The 24,213-nt window shown below is 38.3% G+C and overlaps 1 protein-coding gene across 1 annotated transcript in view; it reads right to left on the bottom strand.

Annotated features, from left to right (window-relative positions):
• Window positions 1-18,057, bottom strand: part of LOC139468409 (prosaposin-like) — a 34,564-nt gene extending 16,507 nt beyond the window's left edge. The window contains exons 1-8 of the mRNA XM_071250363.1: window positions 17,903-18,057; window positions 5,785-5,822; window positions 5,529-5,606; window positions 4,972-5,034; window positions 3,111-3,170; window positions 1,979-2,038; window positions 1,650-1,748; window positions 1,056-1,118 (exon numbers count right to left, since the gene is read on the bottom strand). Coding sequence (XP_071106464.1) covers window positions 1,056-1,118; window positions 1,650-1,748; window positions 1,979-2,038; window positions 3,111-3,170; window positions 4,972-5,034; window positions 5,529-5,606; window positions 5,785-5,822; window positions 17,903-17,948 — 507 coding nt within the window. The 5' untranslated portion in view covers window positions 17,949-18,057. The remainder of the gene's footprint in view (window positions 1-1,055; window positions 1,119-1,649; window positions 1,749-1,978; window positions 2,039-3,110; window positions 3,171-4,971; window positions 5,035-5,528; window positions 5,607-5,784; window positions 5,823-17,902) is intronic.
• Window positions 18,058-24,213: the final 6,156 nt, after the last annotated feature.

Here is a 24,213-nt window from a genome sequence, read left to right on the forward strand (position 1 = left end):
GGCATGACAGGACCACCCGATTCTCTCACATTACAATTAATCTGGCATGACAGGACCACCCAATTCTTTCACATTACAATTAATCTGACATGACAGGACCACCTAATTCTTTCATATTACAATTAATCTGGCATGACAGGACCACCCAATTCTCTCACATTACAATTAATCTGGCATGACAGGACCACCCAATTCTTTCACATTACAATTAATTTGACATGACAGGACCACCCAATTCTCTCACATTAAAATTAATCTGGCATGACAGGACCACCCAATTCTCTCACATTACAATTAATCTGGCATGACAGGACCACCCAATTCTCTCACATTACAATTAATCTGGCATGACAGGACCACCCAATTCTCTCACATTACAATTAATCTGGCATGACAGGACCACCCGATTCTTTCACATTACAATTAATCTGACATGACAGGACCACCCAATTCTTTCACATTACAATTAATCTGGCATGACAGATCAACTGTAGTAATATGAAAGAATTGGGTTGTCCTGAACATTTCTGAGTAGTATAGTAAAGAAATGGTATTTATCATTTGATCAACTTTCTTGCTGTTTCCCTGTGATAGTGTTTAACACCAGCCAGAAATTGCAACTTGGACAAGAAGGGGGTATCTGCACATACATGCACAGTAAAGACATATGGTTGTTACAACATGCTACTGTGCAGGTCAGCTGACACTTGCATCGCTTGCGAACACGTCAAACCAGTGATTCTTTAAATGACAAACTGATATTCCAGATCACCCATACTTATTATCTTCCTGAAAGATGATGTCACAAGTTCCAGGTGAAGTATCACCCCAGACTCTTCCGCTCCTACAACTGTCAGATCTAGGTTTTCTCTTCCATGTCTACCTGTTGCAGATTGCTTGTTATCACACTGGTGAGTTACCTTACTACTGATAAAACGGAGATATAAATACACTGACATACTTAAGTTGAATGTTCTCAGACAAAAGGGCCGTCCCACATGCTAGACAGGCTACATTGCGTCAATTGCTGGCCTCCCAAGCTGAATATTACCAACCTGTTTTTGAGCAGTACCGAGGTATGGGCAGATATTATCTTCGACAAACTGTTTCAGCTCAGTCTGGAACACACATCATCATCATCAATATCAATATCAATATCATCATCATCATCATCATCAAAATCAACTCTAGACCAGATAATCCAGTGAGTGAAAGCATGAGCATCATTCAATACCAAGAGTACACTGTCAGGCAATCAGCCAAGTCACCGAGCCTAGCCAGCTGTCGGCTGTTACAAGTACAGTATATTTAGGACCTACTCTGAAGACCTGTTAAGATTTGGGGTAGAATAGGTCTTCAGCAACCCATGTTTGCCGCAAAAGGCGACCATGCTTGTCGTAAGAGGCGACTAACAGAATCAGGTGGTCAGACTCGCTGACTTGGCTGATGATGCATGTCACCATCCCAATTGCGTGGATCGATGCTCATGATGTCGATCACTGGATTGTCTGATCCAGATTTAATCATTTACAGACCATCGTCATATAGCTGGAATATTGTTAAACAACAAAACAAACAAAACATACTCTGAAAATGTAATACGACTGAATTACCCCCCAAACTGAGCAAGTGACCGCATGTTCACTGACCTGTGTTGTCTGGTCCCTGTCCATGGCTCTCAGCTTAGTGACCACCTGCTTGCAGAGGTCACACTCAAATGCACTGGACACTGGCTTCTGTGCTGCATGCTGATGACAAGAAAAGACAATTAGGTCCGATAAAGCCTGTTGTCGGATTAACAAGACTTGACTGAATTTGTGTTTCTAAAATAGTGATCAAATCATTACGCCAATCATTTATGTTAGACATTTTCTAGTTCAAAAGACACCACATCAAAGAGATGCAATGTCCTCTACATCAACATAGGATGGAGGGTAAGAGTGCCTGGATTATGCTCAGTGATCTGGATGGTTCTTACCGCTCGCTCCAGAACTTCCTGTGTACACATGCCGAGCAGTCCACAGATCTGGTTGGGGTTCTGGAACAGCCAACCAACATAGTGTAAATATCAAGCTGGAAGAGTCCAAGCATTTTACTTGAAGCATTACATAAGTCAGCCTAAAAGGTACATGTAAATTCAACATTTGTCTTTGACATAATCATTGCTTGCACGGCTGCTACAGCTTGTAAAAAAAATTCTATATAGATCCTGCTTTTTTCAACACTCATTTTTTACCACTTAAGAAAATGTGACTAGGCAAGTGAATGCTTTACCACAAGTGAAGGCGTTACCTCAAGTGAAGGCCTTACCACTAGTGAAGGCGTTACCTCAAGTGAAGGCTTTACCACTAGTGAAGACGTTACCTCAAGTCAAGGCGTTACCTCAAGCGAAGGCTTCACCACTAGTGAAGGCGTTACCTCAAGTGAAGGCCTTACCACTAGTGAAGGCGTTACCTCAAGCGAAGGCTTCACCACTAGTGAAGGCGTTACCTCAAGTCAAGGCGTTACCTCAAGTCAAGGCGTTACCTCAAGCGAAGGCTTCACCACAACAGGTGAGGTGAAACAGGGTTTAATGTCACGTCCAAGATTATTGCACTTATATAGCGATGTGCATGTCCTTGTCCATGCTTGTACTAGTCCTGACTGATGCCGATTTATAGAGCTAGCCCTCTGAGATACCATGCCGCAGTTTAACATGAATACCCCACTCAGACACAGAATACTGACTCTGAGCCGACCAGTCCTTGTTTTAGCCCCTTAATGCCGTGTGCCAGGCAGGGTAACAAGAAGTACCATATTGTAACGTCTTTTGGTATGATGCAGCCAGGGATCGTACCCCGGACCTTCCGCTCTCCAGACGCTCTACCACTAGACCACAGAGGCAGTATTTTTACCACAAGAGAATTCTTTACCAAAAGTGAACACTTTTTTCGCTCCAAAACAAACAACAATAACGCCATGAGCAGTTTGGGTTTCTTTGTATACTAACAAGTCATTTGATCTTGAGACAATGTGTCCTGCTCACATGTTTCAAAGCAATTACTAATATTAAGAAATAATCCTCTGTTTAAAGGATACTGACAAAGATGACTGCAGTGAAATGTACTTACATCTTGATTGGCAAGATACTGCAGGACTTGAGGCACATAGCTGTTCAGAACCTGCTTACACTTCAAAAATAAAATACAGTTTCACATTTCTATACTGAAGTGAGTGAGTGAGTTTGGTTTTACGCCGCTTTTAGCAATATTCCAGCAATATCACGGCGGGGGACACCAGAAATGGGCTTCACACATTGTACCCATGTCGGGATTCGAACTCGGGTCTTCGGCGTGACGAGCGAACGCTTTAACCACTAGGCTACCCGACCGCCCCTTCTATACTGAAGAGCCTTGTTACTCTGAACAGTGTTGTTTTCTATGTTTTTTTCCAATCAACAACTGATGGGATCAAACGAGAGACCAAACATATTCTGGTTTCCAACAAGTCAAGTTTCTGTCCCTGTTAAATGTACACACTACTCAAAAGAAGTTAGACCCAGGGGTCTGGAAACGGTCATATGCGCCGGACATGTCCGATTGAAAATCTCAAATGTCCAGTTTATATTGCTAACCGGACATTGAATTTTTTTCTATCTGGACATTTTAAACAAATTGTCTGGACATTCTTAAATTTTGACCTGACATGATCTACAGTTTGGACTGAATAGTTTCTGTCTGCAATTGTAACACAATAAAGATTATCTATACTGACAAGCTTGGTTTGTTTTGTTTCATGAACAAATCGATATTATAACAGAAATAAACATATGTTTTCCATGTAATTTTTAAATGATATTTTTGTTATTTGTCTAATATTTATATTTAAGTATGTAAATAAAACAACAAACAACATTAATATCGGTGTTTATATCATCATATTATGAATACGTACCAACTTGTAATGTGTGTTAAAAGTCGTACTAAATACACTATTTGAAGGGGGCATGGCCTAAATGCAAATGTCCAATTGGGATTTTAAATTTTCCGGATCCCTGGTTAGACCACACCTGATTTTTTCATACAACACTAGTTAATCTGTCACAGCCATAGTCTTCTTTAAGGTTTTTTGAGTAGTATGTAGTACTTGGATGATGAATACAATGCTTTAGGTGTTAAAATTATTACCGTACATGTTGTAAAAAGTGTCTTATGAGGGCACTTTTTAAAACCATACAAAGCAAGTTGAATTTGGTGTCTGACATCAAGCGGTAGAGAACAAACTTGGTTAAAACATCGATGAAGCTCAAATGTTTTTGAGTAAGTGAGTGAGTGAGTTTGGTTTTATGCCGCTTTTGGCAATATTCCAGCCATATCACGGTGGGGGACACCAGCTATGGGCTTCACACATTGTACCCAAGTGGGGAATCGAACCCGGACCTTCGGCTTGCCGCAAAAAGATGACCATGCTTGTCAAAAGAGGCGACTAATGGGGTCAGGTAGTCAGACTTGCTGACTTGGTTGATGCATGTCATCGTATTCCCATTGCGTGGACAGATGCTCATGATAACAATCCCAAGATTGTCTGGTCCAGAGTTGATTATTTACAGACCACCGACATAGCTGGAATATTGCTGTGTGCAGCATTAAACAAACAAACAAACAAACAAACAAACAAACATGGTAATGTAGTGAGTGGTGTGTCCCTGCAATGCCAACAAACCCTTTAGTCTTCTCCAGGGGACATGAAACAGCCTTCAAATTCTTGCTAGTCTACTAGCCCGAGAAAACTAAATAATGCCGAAGGCAATGAAAATATCCAATGATGGTTGTCCTCAGTGACTTGTCACATGTGTGTTAAATATTTTTTTCCATGAATTGATTTTACTACAAACTGTGACGACTAGTGAAAGATATTCTGAGGCTGATGATGTTATCTGTTGCTTTATTTATTCTTATCAGTATACATGATTAAGCTCAAGAATAGACTTACCAAATCTTTCAGCGAGCCGAAATTAGAACACACCATCTGGTCCAACAATTGTTCGATCTCAGCCTGGTAAATAATGCAGTGTTATTACTATCAGTTAGCCAAATTATCATTTACTGCTGAAAGTAAACACCAATTATTCACCGACTTGAAACGAATCAAAATGACGTAGAGCAGTACAAGTGGCCTCTGCTCGAATTCAAATTAAGAGAGTGAGAATTCTGAATTACGTATATCATGTTCAGGGAGGTTGAGTAGAGAACAAACAGTCTAAAATCTAAAATCTAAAATATCTAAACAAGACTACTTTCAAGCAGCTAATATCATTTGCAAAGTATTTAACTGGTATGACAATATATCCAATCCAGGAAAGCAAATATGTTTCCCAGAATCAATAGAATTAAATCATACTTTAAAGTATTCTCCTAAAAATTCAAATCTGCAAAATGAATAAAATTATAAAAGCTAATTTCACCTCAATTACTGGTTTTTCCTGAAACTGTTCAAAATACCTATTTCCATAGTGGTGAAAATCTTTGGGCTTCCACTACAATACTCACAGTTGTGTTAGCAGACGACACCATCTTGGCAACATCCGTGAAGAAGTTGATGCAGTCGGTGCACACCTTGTCATCACTCTACGTGGAAGAGGAAAGTGTGAAAAAAAGTAAAGTGAATGAACTCATTTTAGAACCATCCAAAGCATTGTTGCCAAATTACACACATTTCAAACAATATTTCCCATGGATTTGTTAATTTACTGAGTAGTGGTTTCCATACCACAAGGCCATCTTCCAATCTGAACTATAGACTTACCCCCTGGACAGACACCACCCGACCTGCCTGGCCATTGGCTGAAACAAAATAAAATAATGTTACCATGGTTACATAACATACCACTTACTTCAACCGTCTGTCCAAAAACGCACCTATGTCAGTGAGGACAATGTACTAAACATACTCATAGGATTATACAAAAGAACTTTTGACTTTCCCATTCACTCAAATTTACCAGGGCTCCGGAAAAACATTTCTCACACACACTCTCACACACACACTCTCACTCTCACACACACTCCCACTCACTCACTCACTCACTCACTCACAGCCCTAAAGGATATTGTAATAAAACAAACATTGTAACAACCTCTTGCATTGGCTCCTTTGATAACTACTTTTCTGTCATTGATTTTAATAGTGGATGTTTAAATTTCTGAAATATTCTGTTTCTTTTGAGATTGCAATCTATGACCATTGGTCACACATGATCAGACAATGAATTAAAAAAAAAAAAACAGGTATATGTGCAACAGGTATATGTTTACTCCCCCAATCAAAAAATTATTTTGTGGGTATGTGCAGTGAGCGACTCCCGTGATCACATGGCCTATATTTCTAACTGTGCGGTACATTGGTCAGGAGATTACTAATGACTCATCACAGGTCATGAAGGACTGCTGTGATTTCCTCAAGACACAGACAAGCTTCCTACCAGAACTGAACTTCCTCTATACCATTTACAGCTACCCACAGCGTTAAGCTCCTTAAATTATTTCAGACTTGTTTAGTGAGCATGCAAAGTAAAGGGATCGTTATTGATTGTTCACATAATCACATTATCATTCAATAGGAATACTACCTGTCTCAGCAAATGATATCTGTGTACTTATCAAATTATATTAACAAAAACATTCATGTATTTTTTATTATACACTTTACAGAAATAAGTCAAATTCTAACACCTGCCTACATAGATGGGATCATCAATTATATGTTTGTACATTGTTTTCCTCTCCAGCTGTTTGTTTAATGTTTACAGGGAAATGATAACAATCAAATTGAAAATATAAATGATAGATACTCAGCACAAGGAAAGAGTTACACAGATAAATACAATGTGTATTGGTAATATAGGATATTTACTATCCTATCACACACGCCTGATAACCTCTATTTACACTGCCTTGGCCATGGATATAATTCATCATGGTGAGTGAGTGAGTGAGTTGGGTTTAACGTCGCTTTTAACAGTATTCCAGTTATATCACGGCATGTCAGTTTAATGTGGGAGGAAAGCCCGAAGTGATGCAGGTCTCAGACGTTTACCACTTCGGTGAAACCCACGAGCATGGGTATGGTGATGACAAACCTAGAAACATAATCAGGGCGAAACAGGATTTGAACCCACAATCATAGGTTTCTGGCGGGCCCAAGGGATGCAACTCTGTACAGCCTGGCGCCTTCGACAACTGGGACACCCGTGCCCCTCATCATCATGAGAAACAGGAGGGTTATTTCAGGGGAAAATAAACAATATATGGGAGTGTCATACAAATAATTGACAGTTCTGGTGAGCAATAAATTTGCTTTGAGAAGATTGCCCAAAAAGGACCCTACCCGGTACATTTGGATACCCATTTGGGTAAGCCTCCAAAACAAGGACCGATATTTGGGTAAAGCTCCAAAACAAGGACCAACATTTTGGGAAGGCTCCAAAACAAGGACCCACATTTGGGTAAGGCTGCAAAACAAGGACCCACATTTGGGTAAGGCTCCCACATCAGGACATTCATGTGGGTAAAGCTCCCTAACAAGGACCCACATTTGAGTAATGACGTTATGGTTGTCCACACTTGGGTACGGCTCCCATATAAGAATCCATATTTGACATTTTTAAGGAGACACAAAACTTTTATTTGTGGATATTTTATGACAACCCCTAACACTGTCTACATGTACTTATTCTAAATCCAAATTCATTTACTGATCACGAAAGCAAAACTATCTTCAGGTCATTTCCTCAACCACTGATAACACAGTCTTGTGTGGCACAGCATGTAACTCAGAACTATCAACAGACCATTCCATGTTATCTGGGTTCCGTGAAGTTGAAAATGATCCGTGATTGTATGATGCACACATTCATGATCAACATGTTCATATCAAAGACCAACCCTGCTGAATTATCTTCAAAGCGATAACTTTGAGCAGAGATAACTATGGGTGGAGGAAGTACTTCAATACTTTATTTATTTCCTTGTTTGGGTTATATCGGTTTCAGCTTCTCAGTTTGTTTGTTTGTTTTCAAAACTGAATCTAATACATTTTCAATTTACACAATCTTAAATCTAGCAACAACCAAACCATGTCATCACTGATACTATGAACACACGATGCCATTTAGAAAGTGTTCAAATCTACCAAATGTTATATTTGGGATAACACTTCTAAGTAAAGTACAGATTTCTGACTTTTTTGGGTTGAGTCCGGTCCGGGATTGTACCCACGTTGCCAGAGTGTGTTAAGGATTTGATGGCTAACTCTGGCAGTGTGGGTACAATCCCCGACGAGACTCTACCAAAAAATATACGAGAATCTGTACTTTACTAAGAAAGTGTTATCCCAAATAAAACATTTGTTACATCACTGAGACTGTTATAAACACCAGAGTACCACAGCTGCAGACACTCTCCTTTGTTCAGCACTTTTTCATTTGAGGGTGAGAATGTGTCAAACTAGTTACAGTAAACTACAGTTACAACAAACTCAAAGGGACTACTAATTTCAGTTTGTTATATCCATCATTCGTTATACGCATTTTGACAATCAGACATCTTGGATCAAGTCGTGTGCACATCATGTTACTTGATAAGTAACAAAAGTGTGCATGGTACATGTACTATGTTCATTCATCATACATAACATAAAAACATGTTTCTGTGATTTCTTTTGAACATTCATTGAAAGATGGATTTCCTCACTGTAGTCATGGTATTTTATACACAGAACATATCCACTTCAAAGGCTATATCTCATATCCCATTCAGATGTGACCCATGACCTCAGACCTTTGTAAAGCAGTAGCAATAACTAAGATCTGTTTTTAATTAGATTGGGAGTTTTTAAATATAATTTAAAAGTGATACCGATACGATTCTTGATCAATTATCAAAACAATAATGAATATTATGATTAAAATGCCAACAAGCAATGTTCCAGCTATAGTACAACAGCTTGTAAATTAAGTAGAAGTGGACCAAACTCTCTGGGTATCTATCTACCACTAATGATGCCCGTGCATATCTCTTGTGATTATCTAGATCTGCTTGGAGGCCGATATTCGGCCCAAGGTCTGAAGCAAATGTCAGCAACCTATATTTCACCGATAACACACCCAATAAAGAAGATAAAGGCTTTAGTGTTTAGTTTACCATTATTGCATCGAATGTAAAGACATCAGAATTTATAAAATAACTAAATCAGAATAGAAGAAAGTATTGATTGTTTCCTAATTTTTCTTGCCAAGGGAAATTAGTTTGGAATCCTATGTAAAATTCCTGGCGTCTACATGTAGCATTGTCATGGTGATGTTTAGAGGCCGGTGACCATGTGACAGCTATAGTGTAGAAGCAGTCTGTGAAGTCATATGACGAATACTGGACTTTGGACAACTGTGGAGACCTGTCAACTGAAATGTTAGTGAAACCTAACATTGTTACATATCTACCATCAGTTTATTTTAAAAAACACACCATGAGTCATCCAAGGCAGACAACTTTTCAGGCCCTAAACATGAACATGATCAACATGTCTGACCTTGGATCCTCTGTACCCTTTTCTCATAAATCTCAAAGCATTGCTAACTTTCTCGTGACTTTCATGACTGGCAGGTGATCGTAAAACTAGATGTTATGAATACAATCACGTTCTGTGGATCACATGAGTTTTGTGTCCACTGCATAGGCAATGAGGGGGATGTATCGTCTGTTTTTAATCCTGTTGTTTGTTTGTTATTGTCTGATATCCCCTACTCGTATTTCATGTGAGGTGAGGTGAGGTGAGGTGAAATGGGGTTTAACAACACTTTCAAGATTATTGCACTTTTTTAGCAACATGCACACACTTGTGTCCGGACCAATGTCGCAATAATAGTGCTAACACACTGGATACCCCACTCAAACATTAAACTGACTCCGAGCCGACCACTCCTCGTTTCATTCCATTAATGCCAAACGCCAGTCAGGGTAACAACAAGTACCATCTTTAAACATCTATTGCTATGACATGATCTGGATGGCACTCGGTTCCAAATTTAAAATATGTCTTCAATAGACTACAGTGAGATGTTACCTAAAATTTCAATATCTTTAGCTTTATCTTCAAAATGAGGTGTTACTGTATATCATAAGTTCCCTTGGCAGGCAATTTTTGAAAAAAAAAAGATATGGCTCAGAATTTGGACTTTTGCAAAGAACTGATTTTCTTAAGTTCAGAGGCATTTTAACATTGGATTGATTGCTTAACTAAACTCTTTTCCACTGAATAGTCTGAGGCTTATAGGGTTGGGAATTGGACCAAAAAGTGTATTGCGATATATTGCAATATTTCAAACACATATTGCAATATTATTGCAATATACTGGGAAATAATTTCTACTAAAAGAAAAGCTTTTTTTCATATCCCTTATTAACAAATATTAATGTGAAAGCTGCAATGTTAACAATTTGGTCAAACTCATGAACCAATTTTAATATATTGTACTATTATTTCTATCTACAATCAAATAAAGAGTATGAAGCATTTGTTTTGTCTTTGTGTTGACTTAATAAGGTAGGACTATACATCATGGCATATACATGTCAGTCACAGTCTCCAACCTTTTTCAATGACATTTGAATAATGTTTACTCTCTGAAACAGTTTGAAACACAATGAAACATTAACAGTAACATTCACATAAATTGGATAAGAATTATACATCATGACAAATTCCATGTCAGTCATTGTCTCTCATCAAACATTGTGAAAAAAAATTAAACTCAAGGTCAAAAGATTTTCCCTTTTTGTTCGGCACGATGTCAAAGGCATCTGCCATGTTGGATAAACAATCAAGGGAAGTAACTCTAGTTCCAAGTTGTCAGCAACGTTCGTTCCCGATGATTTCCGATTGTAAAATACGTATATTTATCAGATGGTGTTTGAATAATGAGGGAAAATCCGATACACTAAAAACGTATCGCGATACGTATCGTGATGAATTTGTATTGCAATATACCGGTATACCGATAAAACCGCACATCCCTACATAAACGTCACTTCAACAAAGCCAGAACATAAAACGTAACTAAGTATCAGACCACATGCGTCTTGTATATTAAAGATGGTAGGCTGTAAGGGTGAAACGATACACCGATATTCCGATGCATCGCGATACTAGACCCACGATACGATATATGATAAACATGGGCCCATTTATCGATACGCCACGATACGGAACGCAAATCTCAAGTACAGTGTTTCCTTGCTATTGTGCCTTTCAATAAACCGCTAACTTGGTTACAGCGAGCGGTAACACATGGCTCCCAAAAACATACTTACATTTTTAATAAGCTCAGGTTTTACACCGACAGATGTTTTTCCCCATCTCAAAAAACATTATCAGCTGATCTGCGCAAGCACGTAACACCGAAAATACCAGTCAGCAAATCTGAACTAAAGTATATTCAAATACCATTCTTATAGTATCTTGTTATTAAAACGTGTTCATTGTATATCTGGTCTTGTGTTTGTAATATATTTGATTAATTTTATTCAAAATTTCATTTAATATTGTTTTCATTAAGTTATGTAAAATCGTGTGTGAAGAGATACAGCAACCACGGTCACATTACCGCTTTTGATGCATTGAAACAAACTTTAGTTACTAGAGAACGGATACATATATTAAAAATGCCATACTTTGGCTAATATATGTCAACATAACGTTTTCGCAATCAAAATACCTGTAGCACGGGAATCCCTAGGGTGACTGGTCAAATTGTTCCTTACGTAAAAATATCCTGCAACAGCAATCACCAGTACCAAAATGCTATACTTGTGGTTCTATAATTTTAAATATATATATAGTAAAAGCTGCTACTAAGGTAACACGATATTGGAATATACTATTCCTGATAAAACAATAATTTCAGATACAATTTCTTCAACCATTGCATCAAAATTCTTTGAAGTTGTATCACTGGTGGAGTACATTAATTATTTTCTGGTGTTTGAACTTTGAATTGTTTTGAAGGAAAGTTAGAGAAAGTTCCACTTTGAAGCTGAACAACTTCATTAGTCTTGATATTATAAAATAATGTTGACTGTTCCAGAATCATGAAAGGTTCAATCTTGACATGTATTAAGTCTTGTTTTAAGTAAAGTTCGAGAAAGCTGCTTTCTGATTGGCCAATGTCGATTTCTTGTCAGTCATTTCATTGGTCGGTCAAAATTCGCAAAAGGTCGTTCTGATGTGACCCGTAATGGGATGTCCTCAGATCTTTGTTTAGCGGTAGCGAAGACTAAGATCTGATTTTAATGAGCTTGAGAGGTTACAATGAAGGGCTTTGACTGAAGTTGGATGGTCCACTGTTGGATGGTCAGTATCACTGTGATCACAAGTTGTTTTAACAGCTTGATATTTCTTTATTACCTGAAAACATCCCTGCAGGTGGTTTTATTCATGACTTCAACAAATCAAGATCATTTCTACTTTTACATTCTGAACCACAAAAGAAACATCACTTCATGAAAATACTTCATGAAAGTTTCCCAATCAAATGCTTTTTTTGGAGGTATCTCATTTTTGACATTAGTCTGTATCCAAATGTAACGTTAACAGCCAAAATGTGACACAAATATGGATATAATGAGTCTCCAAAACACAGCTTAACAAATGACCATGGAACAAAGTCCATGAAAATAAAAAAGAACTTGCGTTTGATTGTGCCTTTTCGGCATACTAATATGCGGATCCAACATTCTTGGATTGATACTGGCGCCATGCCAAGATGGATGAAGAATCAGAAAAACCAGGTTTTATGTTGACTGCAAGCTGACCTGGTATCGTTGCTGTAATCTGTAGACAGTTCTCACATGGACATTAATAGCATTGGCAACCAGTGTAGCCAGCTTGCAACTATTCTATTACACAGACAATAATATTTATCTGTGAACCATTAAATGTCAAGCAGAGCTTTCTTTGAGATCTTCTCCTACGGTATTTGAATCCAGTGACCCCCCAACTTTTGACATCAGGGTTATGTCATGGTTTATTTCAAACATGATACCAACATAAGCACTGAAACTGAAAGTGTCAATTATTTGTTGCTTTTCTGGAAACATTAGCACATTCAACCGGGTAAAGCACATGAGCACTTGGAGATTACACTATGATAAGTCTATTGTTTCCGTCTGGTCATGAACCGGACGACCAAGAGGAACTTGGGTTGACATTATGTCTCTAAGGTAACATATGAGTCATTAGTCATGAGTTATTACTAATAACTCCATCGTTTCAACAATGACAATAGGCAGATTGTGAAAGTGTCTTACTGTGACCCAACTGGATTTTATTGAGTGTTTGAACCTTTTCCTTGTCATTGCTTACCTTGTCAGTGAAATCCAAGTCGGCCTTGCAAACTAACACTTTACCTTATTCGACATAATAAGCACCCTGCTCTAATAAGCACCCACGGCGATATTTACTAATATATTGGCTAGTGAACAATCCCAATAAGCATGATAAGCACCCCTTCCGATTGATCAATGTACACAAGACTTATATATTCATGTATAATACGCATTCGTGTGTTATATGCACCCTTAGTTATGGGCAATTAAATTCTGGAAAATATATCTGTCGTGGATAATACACACAGAATTTTCTTTTGTATCATTTCAGGCTGACAGCATAAACCACGAAATTTACAATCTTTCAACTCTGCTTTTTTTTTCTCACTAAAATTATATTCTAGAGTCCCCTATTTCTAATTTTGAGAGCACCCTGGGCACTTAGTACGTTGAATACAGTAGTCATCATGCTACTCACAGGGGAAGACACCCTTGGTTATATCGACTAGTCCACTGCTTATTTCAGACTAACTGACCTGTGGTCATCAGGGTATTGCATGACACACAAATGGACGCAGAAAAGAAAATATACTGCGTCCCGAAATACGCACAATAATGTTCATTGTACCTACAGTGCATCAAGAGCAGTGACTGGTGTTATTTCATCCATCAATAATGACCACTGTCCACATTATCACTGATTCATTCAAGTAATTATCAAGATGTACAGTTCACTACACCATATCATTACTTTGCAGGACCCTCATATTGCCTGCAAGGACCCTTAAAAGTTATTATTGGGGGTTAAGAGGAAAAACCCTGGGTCCAGTTTATCCCTGACATATACAGAGGTACTGAAAAATTTCCAAGGAGGGGCATACTTTCAAACAGGGGCCAAACAACTCGACGGGGAACAAACAGGCCATCTGAGATATTGCTGCAACTCGCTCCGTTTGACAATCTTCAGAATCATGAATGACGAACACAATATTACATTTGGTATTTGACACATGATATTTGACAAAGTTATGTTTGATAGAACTGTCATATACGTCATCTTCTTCTTTTGTTTGCATTGCACAAAACTCTTGACACCAACATTAATTTAAAACCTGAAAAACACGGGACAAGGGACGTAACTCCGTAACTCGAACAAAGCCTTGACAAGTATCTCTTTATAGATAAGCATGCAAATTTTCAATCATGCAGCTTAAGTAGTTTCTGCACTAAGTTGAAAATCATGGAGTAAGGGCCATAACTCAAACTCATCTGAGATTATGACGAGTAACACCAGTGTGCAAAATTTCATTTCTCTGACTTAAATAGATTTTAATTTCAAGGTACATTGAACTGATGCCCATGCTCAATTTCCAGATCAGGACAACATAAACGGACATGAGCAAGCGCCATTTCCAATTTGTTTTTTTATGAACTTCAAATAGATTTCACAATTTATAAAAAAATTGATAGCTGACACATTACATGTGTTAACCAGTGCAAGTCAAAACAGATATATATTAAAACCGCCACAATAAAGATAAAAACAGTTATGGTTTATCATGTAATAATAATCTATTCCTAGATTATGATTATGAGTAATATGTTGAAACATTTGCATGATTTATAAAATCCATATTCACAGAATTTTAGTCACATCAACAATAGGGCTGGGAAAAGTTCAAATTTACTACAAGGGTACCCACCACACTATTACCCGACCCAACACGGGTACCCGCTGTAAGTCTCAAGAGTTGGGTGTAAAATGTCTGATTGGGAATAGTTTGACCGTAGCCCTGGTAAAATGAATTTTGATACATGTATAAAACGATCTGGTCATGCATACACTGAAGTTTTATCTTTATTCAAACATATAAAAGCCAGAAGGAATGGGTGCTGTCAGAAAGAAATATGAACATTAGTGACTTGTAGTGTAACCATAGAGTTCTATGTTAAGTCTTTAAACAGTATATCACATGTTTAACTACGGGTCCAGGTAGTCCAGTGGGTACCCGGGTCCTATTCAGTACCCACCGGACCCGAGTACCCAAGTTACCCGTCCCAGCCCTAAATTTCTCAATGACCTGTGGACTGCAACCATGAAAAAATCAACTATATATTTATAACACAGAGCTAAAGAGTGATGAATTAGATGAGTTACCCAATGAAAAATGTAATGACCCAGATCAAAATAGAAACTCTAAGAGTGAAAACTCAGTTGCTCAAAAAGTTATCTGGAGCTCTGCAGACAGAACATCATTAAGATACTGGTTCACAGAATTCATTCTACTCTGTTCTGTAATCAAAGGTTAATACTGAAATGGTAGTTCCACTACATCACTAAATCGCAAGTTAACTAAGACTTGTCAAAATACCAAAAAACACATTACAAAAAAAACAACTACTCATCTAACCTCTAATATGTCTAACCTGAACAATGATAAGTGTTTCAACCTCGGCTCAGTGAATGTTTGGAAAATCTTATCACCAGCAGATATTACTGACAGTCACTGACTAAAATGATATTGATCTAGCCGATTCTAGGACAAACAAGGATTAAGTAATGTGAATGAAATCATTCCATAAAACATGTGTCAAGTTGGGTTTAAAAAGACATGAATAGGATTAGTGTTTGTTTGTTTGTTTCATGCCGCACTCAACAATATTCCACCTTTATGACGGCAATCTGTAAATAATCGAGTTTGGGCCAGACAATTGACATCACGAGCATTGATCAAATTGGGATGCGATGACATGCATCAACCAAGTCAGCGAGCCTGACCACCCGAACCTGTTGGTCGCTTCTTACGACAAGCATAGTCACCTTTTACGGCAAGCATGGGTTGCTGAAGACCTATTCTAACCCGGATCTTCACAGTGCGAATAAGATTAGTATGAACCATGTTAACAAGGTGTTAGTGATCTCTGTATAGACAGACAACAACCCAAGATATCATCTTTTCTTCTCTTTGTTTATTCAAATGCAATATGTATTCAATATATAAATAAATCAAATTCATGCCTGTTTTGACCTTTTTAATGATCGTTTTAACTTTTTCATGTTAATTTTGACTTATGTGGCCATCTTTACGTATATGTATCTCAAACTCACTGGGAACACCACCGTCCATATTAATGGACATGAGGTCGTTAATGCACGGGGTACTACAGAAATGGTACCTTTCTGTATACAGAAAGTGAACCTTGGCCAAAATCAGAGTACAGATATGATCCCAAGCTCGACAAGTCCAGTCAACAGTGAGCGAAAAACTTGTTCCTCTGTGAAATTTAGTATGTACTCCGGTAAAATCAACCATTGCTGCATATTCTTGAATTGGCACTTTCACGCTTGTACTGCTTGAACTTTCAATATAACCCATTATACTAGTATATCATCACCACGGTTGCTATTTTCTAACATCAATCAGTCAGTTGCCATAGCAAGCTAGACTTTAGGTTACCGAACAAGTGAAACAGTCAAATGGACTTGACCAGCTGCTCCAGTGGTCAATATGTAGACTGTTTCACTTGTTCGGTAACCTAAAGTCTAGCTTGCTATGGCAACTGACTGATTGATGTTAGAAAATAGCAACCGTGGTGATGATATAAAAAGAGAAAAAAGTTGTTAAATTATAGTTATAAAGTATAATAAAAAGGAACCGAGAGACTTTCTCATTGCCTGATACTGCAGTAATCTAGACTTGCCAAATATTATACACTTGCAGGGTCTGTATGACAGACTAGTCAATATGATCAATAAGGAAATATTTCTGTATCGTGACCTTTAGCCCAGGCCATACCACAAAGTGAACTTAGCACCAAGACAATTGTAACTCCCATATTTTAACACAGACTTACCAATGTTGTAGTGCTAAACGCTTCATGCAACAGGAACTGGGAAACTTAATATACAGAAAGGTACCTGGGGTAGTCGTGTCCTGAACCCTATGCCACAACTACCCCTTCAGCCATATTATCCATAATCTGAGAATCATCAGTGTTTGAAATAACATTAGTCTGCCAGTATTAAACTAGTACATTTATCTATTTTCAGGAAGGACAAGTGACACTTCCGTTCGACTATCACTTTTACTTTCGGAATATGGCAGCTCTGTAGCAGATCATTATTGTGGGCAGTGAAACTAACCATTATTTCTATCCCCCAATCATTATCTTCAGGATATACATTACGACATCCTCATTGAAATGTGAATCCAAAGTGTCGCGTGATCACCTGAACTACTTGTTCTGGTTCACCAACTTCCCAGAAATACCCAACCCGTGTGAACGTGATCGCGTTGTCAAAGTCATCTTGGTCTTGTCAACGTCTGAATTTAAGATCTTGGGACATTTTGGGAGCTTCAAGCAACCTAGATCAATTCTGTCTGTCACGCTGTCTACGATTATTATTCTACAAAGGCATTTGTCCAATAATATTCCACAACTCACTCCATACAAAGTTCTATTTTCTTAGTGATATTTGGCTAGGCGAAGATGAATTTCCTGCAGATGGAAACTGGTCAACATTCCTGTAACTTGTTACTCACCTTGGCTGACAAATGCCAACACCGTTATGGCGAAGAAAATGTTCATTTTGATACCTCAAGTGCCACAAAAGGCCGCCGACTCAAGTACAATCGGGAGAAGAGAGTGATATATCAAGCGTAGTTCAGGACACTAGTCAACTCACGATCATGTGACTAAAAATCATATGACTTCCGGTAGCGACAATGTCGCAATTTGATTGGTTGTTTCTTCCAACCTAGCCTTGCTGAGGGCTAGTATTGGCTTTAAATACTTTTGAGTTTCAATACGGCAATGAATCTGGTTTAATTAACACAGCGGGTGATTCTTGTGTTATTATTTGTTTTATGATATCTAACCGCATGTTTTAAAATAAATGGTCAAATTGCAATCAATCAACACAGTAAGTGTAACAGGTGCCCATCGGACACTGGCGGATCTTTACTTTTTTTCAGACACTATATAAAATTACATTCTGTCTGTAAAGTGAAAATCTGAAAAGTGCTTTTGACATTTGTGTAAATTTATATTCGTGATTCAGGGAGGGACAGATACGACTTGGAGTGAAAAAATACATAGTATTGGGGATTCATGGGAGGAGGGGGTAATTGACAACCTCTGTACATGATTAACAGGTTTGGTTTACAGGCAGAAATGTGGCAGTAGGACAGCACCATGCAGACGTTTATAAATATGATATTATGTGGTGTTTCAAGATACGCTTGTCAATATAATTTATTTCATTATCCATTTTTCTAGTAGTGTATCCACTAGGGCGTATGTGCACAGCTTGCGTACTCGGAGACATGCCATAAACCTATTATAGAATTAATTTTGATTACAACATAACGAGTAAAGGTTAATGGTTAACATATGGTATACGTAGTGAAACATGTGTGTTACCTTACATGTTTGTTTGTTGTTGTTTTTTAACGACATACTCTGCAATATTTCAGCTATATGACGGCGGCCTGTAAATAATCTAGTCTGGACCAGACAATCCAGTGATCGACATTGTGAGCAACGACACACACACCACCTTTTGAAAACCAAAAGTATGTTAGGCAGTAAAATTGACTGAAGAGGATATTGATATATAGACCCCTCCCTTTAAAAAAAACGCTGGATACGCCCTTGAAAAGTGCATGCCATAATAACTAAGACGCAATGCGACTACAGCTCATAATATATTTCAGTAGTCGATCCACTAAATACCGAAAAAGAAAAAGAAATATTTTGAGTGAGTATGTATTCCAACATTATTAAAGATATTTAGGCCTGCAAGAGGCGTATTGTGTTCATATATGCCATCATGAATGTCTTCCGCATAAGCTCAGAGTTTCTCTCTCCGGTCCAATATGTATTTGTGTTAATTGGTTTCCTTTGTCAAACATAGTGTTCATACGAAACCGAAAGTAGCCAAATGTGTAAGGAAAGCTCACAAAAATGTAATCTTGAAAATATCTGAAGCATGGTCAAGGCTCAGAAACCTTTGCTGTCATGTTGTTTTCAATCTCCTGTTTAAAACAAAGAACAGCTGCCGCGCATGCCCATGTCATGTGATATATGTTTGCAAATAAATCGATAATTAACACTTCTGGTGGAGAGAGTAAGGGGACATAGGTCCCGATTACAATTCTTTTAGGCGGAGGTGTGTCCCCTTACCCTTGGTTCCAGGTCAAATTGAGACTAATACTCAAGATGTTGCTGGGTAGAGGTGGGGTGGGGTGGAGGGGGGTCCAGTGGTTGCTTGGTAGAGGTGGGGTTGGGTGGAGGTTGTTGGGTGTGGGTAGAGGTTGGGTGGGGTGGAGGGGGGTCCAGTGGTTGCTTGGTAGAGGGTGGGGTGGGGTGGAGGTTGTTGGGTTCGGGTAGAGGTGGGGTGGGGTGCGGGGGGGATACTGAGCTTGGTGGAAGGTAGGATCGAGGGGTTGTTGAATGAGGGTGGGTGTGGGATTGAGAGATTGTTGGATGGGGGTAGATGTGGTGTGGTTTGGCTCATCTCAAACTGTATTATTTGTAGCATGGGTTTGTGCGCTATCAATCAAGGCACCGAGCAGGACCCCATGATCCGTTTTAATCGACTCTTACGGCCAGCACAGGTTCATGTCCAAGAATTACGGATATTAGCGATGCTCCACAGCTATGTTAGTCAATGAACACGCTTCAGAGCATGCAGTCACGGCAAAGCCAGGTTTAACCCAAGGGGATCTGAGCAATGCGACCATAAAATGTGTTTGTGCATAGTACTTTTAAAATATAAATGTAAATATATTAATATACATAACAACATAATCGGATGTGAGTGTGTGAGTGCGTGCAGGCAAATTGTTATTTTTATTAATTCGGTATTTTGACATTGTATTCAATCCATTAACATAAAACTAAGCAAACGCGCCTTTACTGGCCCTGTTGCATGTCAATGATATATAGATCGCCTCCGCGGTCTAGTGGTAGAGGTCATAATACGACGATGTCGTATTGGCCATAGCAGGTATACAAATGAATTTTTATTGAAAGGTGAGGATCCTCCATTTTGTATCCCTTGTGATGAAAGAATCACTGTCAAGCATGTCCTGCTTGACTGTATTGATTTTTCCATCACAAGGGATAAATATTTCAAAGTGTCATCTATAAAGGATCTTTTTAATCAAATCAGTGCTCATTTAATCATCGGTTTTTTAAAAGAAATAGAATTACTAGATAAATTTTGATAATAATATGTATAGTATAAAGTAAATGAATTTTAATTTGGTGGAATGAAATAATAACTGAGATTGTTGGTGGCCGTATCTTCACAGGGGGTTGAAGTATCGTAAAACAATTGTCCCCCTGGGACGGTACGTAAGTCCAGTATCATTCAAGGTATCATTTCCTTTCTCTGTGCTTTTAATCGTAGTATTTTTGTTGATTTTAACTCTTTGGCTAATCTGTCTGATAATCGCCAGTGGCCAGAGGGATGGTGTAAATCCTGCTGGGGTACCATGTAGGTAGCAGAAGTACCGTAAGTCCCCATGGTCCCTAGTATGGTGGCCTAACTATGGTTGCTGGCGATCTACAGCCCGTTTTTATATTGTATCGTTTGTATTGTATCTGATTATTTTATTGCTCTAAAACTAGTTTTAAAATTATAATCTGTGATATATTGCTGGTTGTTGTACTGTCCTTCGATGACAGCTTTTAATATATAATATAAATGCCTAACTTGTTCATCGCTATATGGCTGAAATATTGCCGATGCGATGTAAAATTTAACTCACTCACTCACTCTAGTGGTAGAGCAGGTCAGACATTTGCAGCTTTGGTGACACGTACGAGCACGGGCATGGACGATAGGGCTGGAACGAGTCGAAATTTACTACCCGGGAACCCACACCCCTATTACCCGACCCTACCCGGGTACCCACGGTAGGTCTCAAGAGATATGCCCAAATGTCCGTCTCGGAATAGTTTGACCGTAGCCCTGGCAAAATGTATTTAGTTACACGAATAAAAACGATCTGATCATGCATTAACTGAAGTTGACTGAAGTTTTACTTATCAAACATATAAAGTCAGAAGGAATGCAAACATTAGTAATTAATAGTGTAACCATAGAGTTCTAGATAATTTTTGTCATTATTTTAAACCATATATCACGTGATTAACCCGGGTCCTACTCAGTAGCCATCGGACCCGAGTTACCTGTCGCAGCCCTAAAGGGCGAATATGGGATTAAAACTCACGAACATCAGATCCTGGAAAGACTAAGGAACGCATTCCTGCGCAGCGAATTAATGCCTAGAAATATTCCGGGACTGTGCATGTTTTAGCCATATATGCTTATATTTAATCTGTTTGTACTCTAGATGTGTTAAAGGGGCACTGATCTAACGCCATTCCCCGGACTGGTTGTTGCCTTTGTTATTGTTTTTTCCCCCGTGAGTACCCGGATGATACGCAACGCAACTGAGCGTGACCAGAGACTGGGCTACCGTCTGCAAGGACAGCTAAATAAACTTGGAGGCTGGAGGCAATATTTGTTTTACGCATTTTTGAATAAACACTGATTGGTTAAATGTGATCGATAAAGATTCGACAAAGGGCGCATGTTAATTAATTTCTTCAGCCTAAACAAACAGACAAAAAGAACGGCGGAGCTCATCGGAAGTCGTCATTTGGAAATACCCCAGATGGTTAAAGTTTAATACTAAAAAAAAGTATCTATGCAGTGAAAGCATTTTCGGATTTCGGATTGCGTCGATAATACGTTTACTACTCCCTTGTTGTCATCCACGTTTTCTCGTATAACCCTACACTTGTGTATTTGTCGTCATTCACTTGATGCTCAGTTAATGAATTTATTACAGGTACAATTAGTGGTAGCACCACTTAGATTACCTGACAAAGGTTCTCATTTGGCATTTATTGTGTCTGGGGTAATTATTCAATCTAAATCCAGGTTTGAAGTGAGGTGAAATGTGCGTTATGTAATATGCACGTGGCAGACCAGCAAGAGATGAATGATCAGTTGATTTACTTTTTTAGGTAAATCAACGGATCGTTCCTAGTCATCAAAGGATTAACAGAAAATACGTTGATTGATTAATCACTGTCATCTTGCACAGTGGATATGTCAAAAGCGAGTGTTTACATGTCTAGGTTTACTAAAACAAAGGGAATACACTCATATCAGGGCGTGAAGTGCCGATGTAAAAACAACATACTTTGTTCAAAGGGTTAACTGATAATACGTTGATTGGTTGCTCATTGTTATCAAACTCAGTGGATTTTTTAGGAACCGTGGACGTAATGAAAATAGTTGTCACGTGGCCTTTCTCAGCCAACCCTTGAGACTTGACACCTATGTGAAACACCTGAAACAATCCAAGTGATCAGTTGAGAAACTAACACTGGTTATAATATCCCGAAACGATATATATCTTTTAGAATATTTGATAGTTACAGAGACACGTGACATCGAATAAGTTATTTTGTATAGCTGCAGATGAGTGGGACATTATTCCTTTGTGTGGATATTCACGGATACATTCCTCGAACAAGGAAGCTGCCTATTTATACACATAAATTTGGTAAGTTGTAATTATGTTATTTGCATTTTTTTTCCTTCATTTGAACCGATTCGTTCTTGTTTCTCTACGTCTTGGTTGGAAATTCTTCAATGCGCGATAGACGTTGTTTTCACAGGTCATTTCCTTTGTAAGCGTGTATAGATTACCGTCAATTTGTAAAATGTGATTCTCTCAGGCAATTTATAAAATGTGTAAATATTTCAGTCATTTTGACTAAAAAAATCTGTCCAGATTGATTAAGACGATCAAAAGGGCCTACAAACATCACAACAGATTAATATGTAGGATTAGAATCCAAACAACATAGAAATGTACTTTTCAACGTAACATTTTCAGTCTCTTGGTGATGACATTAAACATCAAAATGTTTGGAATTCGTTATCATAATAATACAGATGGAAATGTTTTTCAGTCACATTGTAAAATAACTGAATATTTATACGTTTAATAAATATGTTACACATTTTGACAGTAAAAAAATATACACACTATAAAAAGGCAATGCTCAGATGAAATATTTACTTTGTGTTGCAAGTCAAAATAGTGTAAACGAAAATCGCAAAATTACAAAGCAAGTGACTTGCTATCAAAACTTCGTCACCATTACCGATGCTACCCACAAAGATGCCTACATTTCCTTATTATCTCGAAAACTGTATTTCATTTTGTTGATCAATGTGACCATACGCTCTTATTACTACCGGTATCCATAAAAGTGACTAATGCGCTTACGAATGGCGCAACAGAGGTCGCGAGCTAGTCTAGATTTCTGCTCTACATCCGGGTACTCACTGGGAAAAAACAATTACAAAGGCAACAACCAGTCCCGGGGAATTGCGTTAGATCAGTGCCCCTTTAAATTTAACATGGGCATATACTACCATATAGTTTCGAAATAAAGTTAATTTATGTATAAGCTTAGTTAATTAATATCCGGAACCCTCGACGAACCCTTAAGTCTCTTAATTTCCTAGAGGTCAAAAGGACAAGCGTATAGGTTACTACAGCTGATAAGTTAGTGCATAAGGATGGAATGGGGTAATTGTTTTATTTGCTGTGGGCTATATGAGAGAGACATGCATGTATGAGAACGACAAGCTGTCTTTGGAAGTCAACGTCTTTTATAACAACCCTTTCAACTTTATGCATTTGAAAACAAGTAGACACGCTGTGAAGAGCTAATATATAACATACATGATGCTTAGAAATGTTACTTTATTGTCTTCAGAAAATTTAATGTATGTCCAACAAAGGGCGGATAACTC

Source organism: Haliotis cracherodii, unplaced genomic scaffold (genome assembly GCF_022045235.1).
Source record: "Haliotis cracherodii isolate W230 unplaced genomic scaffold, xgHalCrac1.p SCAF_2, whole genome shotgun sequence".
NCBI lineage: Eukaryota > Metazoa > Mollusca > Gastropoda > Lepetellida > Haliotidae > Haliotis > Haliotis cracherodii.